The 6,000-nt window shown below is 37.0% G+C and overlaps 1 protein-coding gene across 3 annotated transcripts; it reads left to right on the forward strand.

Annotated features, from left to right (window-relative positions):
- The first annotated feature begins 1,371 nt into the window (after window positions 1-1,371).
- Window positions 1,372-6,000, forward strand: LOC107609397 (Tetratricopeptide repeat (TPR)-like superfamily protein). 3 transcript variants are annotated; one of them, XM_088493846.1, is made up of 3 exons: window positions 1,372-1,787; window positions 2,879-2,932; window positions 3,261-6,000. In XM_088493846.1, the coding sequence occupies exon 3, from the start codon at window positions 3,480-3,482 to the stop codon at window positions 5,688-5,690; it is 2,211 nt and encodes a 736-aa protein (XP_088349972.1). In that variant the 5' UTR covers window positions 1,372-1,787; window positions 2,879-2,932; window positions 3,261-3,479; the 3' UTR covers window positions 5,691-6,000. The 3 variants fall into 3 exon arrangements, with proteins under 3 accessions (XP_088349972.1, XP_016166841.1, XP_016166842.1); XM_016311355.3 differs by having other exon boundaries at window positions 2,879-6,000; XM_016311356.3 differs by lacking the exon at window positions 2,879-2,932.

Raw genomic sequence — 6,000 nt, forward strand, 5'->3', positions numbered from 1 at the left:
TCGAGGAATTGGAGAAGTTAGAATTAGGTATGGTTAAGTTTCTACTTATAATTTTCTTTATTTTAATCTAGTTTTTATTAATATATATTATCTGTTATGATTGTTTCTTGTTTTATATATTTTGTAGAAGTTGCACCCACTCGTGATCCCAATGAAGAAGATTCTGGTGTTGAGTCTGATTAAAGTACATCTTGTTAAGTTTTATGGTATGAATTGTTCTCCTTATATTATTATTATTATTATTATTGTTGTTGTTGTTGTTGTTGTTGTTGTTGTTGTTGTTGTTGTTGTTGTTGTTCTTATTATGTAACTGTTTTTTTTTTATTTCAGGTTGGTTTGCATTATGAAGTTTTAGCTATTTTGTTGGAGAAGACACCATAACTTTGCTATCAGTTTAATGACAATTTATTTTTATTTTTAGTTGTGTTGATTGTTGAGCTATTAAATTTCTTTAATTGTCGTATTTGAATTATATTGTCGTTATATTTCATTAGATCAAGACTTTGTTAGCTATTGTGTATTTTGGCTTGTTGATTTCAATCTTATGACATTGCATAATAGTATGGTAGAATTTTTTTTATTTGATTCAAAAAACCGAACAAACCGAACCAAACCAAACCGATTTTAATTGGTTTGGTTTGGTTCGGATGACCTTGAAAAAAAAACCAAACCAAATCGAACCGCAGCCTAATTAAACGATCGGATCGGGATGGCTTTTCCTTCAAAAACTGAACCAAACCGCACCGCGAACACCCCTAGCTGTAATAATGCTGTTTTGCTATTAGTTACTTAGTTGATTGACTTTTTTTCCTTTTATGAGATACCTAGACTTTGAAATTACTCTTTGGACATAGTTTATGAATTGTTATTCTTATTTTGTCAAATTAAGATACTATTGTTTTTTTGGGTGACAAATTAAGATACTATTGTAGTTGTATTGATTAATTTTATGTCTATTTTTGTATTAGTTATTCTTAAAATTTGAGACTTGATTATTATTCAAATATTAGTGAAGATGTATATTTCAAATTTTAATTTTAAGTTTTTGACTATTTTATATTTTTATTTAAATAATAATAGTTCAACCGGTTCAACTTGTAACTTATTAGTTGAACCATAAATCTAGTAGTCTGACCGATCATGGTTCTAAAAATCGGATCGGACAGTCAAATCAATTCAACTACGAACCGACAGCATTAACAGTCCGGTCAAATATGTAAAACTGGTGATAAAAAAACCGGTAAACCGACTAAAAATCGGCCGTCGGACTGTACCGGGAACCGGCCATCGGACCATATCGGACCCGGCCGGTTTACCAAAAACGGAAGCTCCTTCGTTCTTTCTCCCTTTCTCCCTTTATTTCCTTCAAATGAAGGAAATCACAGAAACTCAGCCAAAAAAACCCTAGCACTGTAAGGCTACACCACCGCCGCAAGGAGTGGCACACTGCCGCCGTCGGTCGCACTCAAAGTTCGCCGTCCGTCCGTCTATCTAGCTTCCCTCGTGCTCCAAGTCTTCAACCCCTGTTTGCTGTCACCGATCGCAGCTGCTTCCTCGAGCTCGGCGTCCGTCGTCTTTGTCTGTTCAGCCGCCGTTTGTTTGCCGTCGTCTTTGTTCGCGTTCTTCGCCGTTCTCGTTCGCTCGGCGTTCACCGTTCGCGTTCACTCGCCGTTCACCGTTTGAGTTCGCATTCGCGTTCGTCTGGAAGCCACGTTGCTCTGCTTCAAACTCTGCTACCAACCCGCGCGCTCCACCTTGCCGTAGAACTGCTCTCTTTTGTCGCCGTCGTGAGTCCCTAAACCCGCCACCAGACAATACACTCACACAACATCAATACTCTGCTTCAAACTCTGCAACTTCTGATTTCTATTACAATAAGTAACTATTTGATTTGGTAGTGGTTTGGATTTTTTTCATAGACTGAATTAAAGTATACAATAGTTATGTTCTCTCTCTATCCCATTGATATTAAGCTTTGAATTCTCTTATTTCGTTTTAATTTTACCGCACTCAACATGTTTGATGAAATGCTTTAACTATATTTCTGGTTGCTTTTATAATTTCTAGCTTTTAGAAACTTAGTAAATTGATTGCATGTGAAATTAGAATAATTGAATCTTAGTAATTACGAAATTTTAGCTGCACAAATAGCATCTTTGCAGAAAACATATTAGCATGATGTTTCCACTTGCATTAGTGTTCTTCTGGTAAATTTTAACTGTTATTGTGAACTTGTTAATTTGCTAATTGTTCTTGTGTTGTTCTTCTGTTATTTTAATTTTTTTTTTTGTTTTTGTTGTGATTTTCTATTCTTGAACTTGTTAAGTTGATAATTTGCTAAATTGTCGGGTTGCTGTTGTTTTAATTTGCTAAATTGTTAGGTTGCTGTGATTTAATTTGTTGGATTTTCTATTTAGGTCTTGTCCTTGTTTATTTGCTAAATTGTTGTTGTGTATTTATTGTTGTCTTTGAGATTATTGCTGGATATTGGTGATCATTGATTTATTATATGCTTCATGTTTTCATTGTTTTCTTCTTCTGAAAGAAAAAAATTCTGTTTTCATTGTTTTGTTGATTGTTTGTTTTGTTTCAGAAATCAATTTTTTGTGGTCAATGCTCAAACTCTGAATGCTGTTCTGCTGGTTTTGCTGTGTTTGTTTTGTTTCAGAAATCAATTTTATGTGATCAATGCTCAAACTCAGAATGTTGTTCTGCTGTTTTTGTTTTGTTTCAGAAATCAATTTTTTTGTGATCATTGCTCATACTCTGAATGTTGTTGTTCTGTTTTGTTTTAAGGCTGTGTTTGGAAGAGGTGATTGATTTCTGAGTGTTGTTTTTGTTTTAAGGTTGTGTGTTGTGTTCAATTTTCATTTTGTAGGAAATTCTGAATTTCTGAGGTATATAAGAATTAAGAAGGAAGACTATTTCAACGGTATTACTCTGTTGATTCTGGTCTGCTACAAGCTTGAACATAGAATTGAAGAGAGAAACCCTTTATTATTTCATCATTGGCCTATTTTTGGCATTGCATATCATTGTAGTTTGTTTATTCATAGAGCTAGTTGTTTATGATTCTCTTTTGAAGTAAAAAAGTGCAGTAGAAGAGTGTTTAGAACCAGTTGTTTTATTCATTGAATTTTTATAGAATCAGGTGTTTATTATAAAACGGTTTTTTTCGGTTGAACCTTAGTTGAACCGGTTGAACCAATAAACTAGTGAACCAGTAACTAGAGCGGTTTAATGACTATTCCGGTTTTCAGATCCTTGTGACTGGTTCGATTATCGAGTCGGTTCCGACAACTATAACATAGAGAGACTTTCCCAATTTCCCTTGAGGACGCCATCTTCCTCGTCCACTGTACCTTCTTCTCACATGCACATGCACAGTCACAGCCCCTCCACTTCATTCTGCCATCGAGCTTCAGCTCCGCTCCTCAAGATAACATATAATATCTCATTCTCATACATCAATATGCCACATGAAGCCTTGGTTTTCCCAACAAATCTTCATTCACACATTTTCTAAGGACCAACCCCTTAACATTTTCAAGCTCAACCGCATTCTTGCAGAATTCACACGCTCAAACCAATACACAGAATCATTCAAACTCTTCACCAAAATTCACTCATCACAATCCCTCAGACCAGACAATTACACACTCTCCACAGCAATAACTACCTCAGCAAACTCTCAAAATCTCACCTTTGGCAACCAACTTCACACCCATGCCATCCAAACAGGCCTTAAGTCCCATTCCCATGTTTCAAATTCCTTGCTTTCTCTGTATTCCAAGGTCCATGATCTTCATTCTGTTATGTGTGTCTTTGAAGAAATCCAATTTCCAGATGTGTATTCATGGACTACACTGTTATCTGCATGTACTAGGCTTGACCATGTTGATTATGCTCTTCAAGTGTTTGATCAAATGCCCAATAGGAACAATGTGGCAACTTGGAATGCCATCATTACTGGGTGCACAGATGATAATGGGCACGAAGATTTTGCTATCAGCTTGTTCAAAGATATGCACAGGATTGGTATTAGGCCTGATGGTTACACCTTTGCGAGCATGTTGAGTTTATGCAAAAGTGTGGAGCTTTTGGATTATGGAAGACTCGTGCATTCGGAAGTTGTCAAGAGTGGTTTCTTGGCTAGGACTTCTGTCGTCAATTCTCTTATCACCATGTATTTTAACTGTGAACGCGTTGCGGATGCCTATGAGGTGTTTGAGGAAGCAGGAGCTGCTTTGCGTGATCACATTACTTATAATTCAATGATTGATGGTCTTGTAAAGATGGAGAGAAATGAAGATGCATTCTCAACGTTCAAGGACATGCTACAGGCTTATCTTCGTCCGACTGAGCTTACATTTGTGAGTGTCATGAGCTCTTCTCTGCCTTTAGGATTTGGATGTCAAGCACAAGCATTAGCTATCAAAATGGGTTTTATTGATTTTACAGCTGTGAATAATGCAACAATGACCATGTATTCCGGCTTCAGGAATTTAAATGAAGTTGAGAATATTTTTGAGAGTATGAATGAAAGGGATCTTGTTTCATGGAACATAATGATTTCAAGCTATGCTCAAGACGACATTAGCAAAGCAGCAATCATGACCTATTTGAAAATGAGGAGAGCTACAATTGAACCAGATGAATTTACTTACGGAAGTGTGCTAGCTGCTGCAGACACTTCGCACACTGTGGAGATGATCCATTCCCTCTTGTTGAAAAATGGGCTTATGAAAGTTGAAGTTTTGAATGCACTTATTTCAGCATATAGCAGACATGGAAACATAAAATGTGCCTTTCTAATTTTCTCTGATCTTCCCTACAAAAATTTGATATCTTGGAACAGCATCATATCTGGATTAGCAATAAATGGATACCTTTTGCAAGGGTTCGAGCAGTTCTCGGCATTACTTGACACAAATCTCAAGCCAAATGTGTATACCCTCAGTCTTGGTTTGAGCATTTGTTCTAGCATTTCAGCCATGAGTCATGGGAAACAGATCCACTGTTACATACTACGCCATGGATTTTCTTCAGAAGTTTCTTTAGGCAATGCTTTGGTGACATTGTATGCCAAATGTGGATCCTTAGGCATGTCTTTGGGAGTTTTCAATGCAATGATTGAAAGAGATACGATCTCTTGGAACGCTCTCATATCTGCTTATGGGCAACATGGGCTAGGCGAAGAAGCTGTCTGCTGTTTTGAGTCAATGCAGACCTCACCCGGGATCAAACCGGATCATGCTACCTTCACTGCAGTTCTTTCAGCTTGCAGCCACGCAGGTTTGGTTGAAGAAGGTACCCATATGTTTTATACAATGGTGAAAATTTATGGGTTTTTGCCAAGTGTGGATCATTTTTCTTGCGTAGTTGATCTGTTGGGTCGCAGTGGATACCTTGATGAGGCAGAAAGAGTGATTGAAGGTGGTTACTTTGGAGCGCATTCTGATTTATGCTGGTCTTTGTTCAGTGCATGTGCCGCACATGGTAATCTAAGACTGGGAAGAAGAATTGCCAAACTTCTCCTGGAAAGAGATCATAACAATCCATCAGTCAGCGTGCTTTTGTCGAATATCTATGCTGCTGCAGGGCAGTGGGAAGAAGCAGCTCGTCTGAGGGATGTGATGAGAGCATTTGGGAACACAAAGCAACCTGGTTGCAGTTGGATCAGAGCCTAAGTAGTTAATCTTAGGTCTCGTAATGCATATGTATAGAAGCATGAACATGATAAAGAGTTCTTATACAGAGTTCAATTTTGAATAGACTTAAAGCCCAGAGAATGATGTGATACACAACATATTCAAGCAAAAAAAAAAAAAAATTCAAACTGTTTAAGATAGAAGTCAATATAACAGAATTCCATTAGGAGTCAAATTAATGAGTGCAATGCAATGAAATGAACATGTGTGTGGGTCACTAGCATTGCTAACACTTCTTGTTTGTTAACAATTTGATAAGATTATTATAACACTAAGATTAATCGTCAAA

Source organism: Arachis ipaensis, chromosome B7 (assembly GCF_059453495.1).
Source record: "Arachis ipaensis isolate K30076 ecotype BB chromosome B7, ASM5945349v1, whole genome shotgun sequence".
Classification (NCBI taxonomy): Eukaryota; Viridiplantae; Streptophyta; class Magnoliopsida; order Fabales; family Fabaceae; genus Arachis; species Arachis ipaensis.

Excerpts from the sequence above, each read along its gene's own strand:
- LOC107609397 (XM_016311355.3), top strand. The coding sequence starts at position 3,480 with ATGAAGCCTTGGTTTTCCCAACAAATCTTCATTCACACATTTTCTAAG.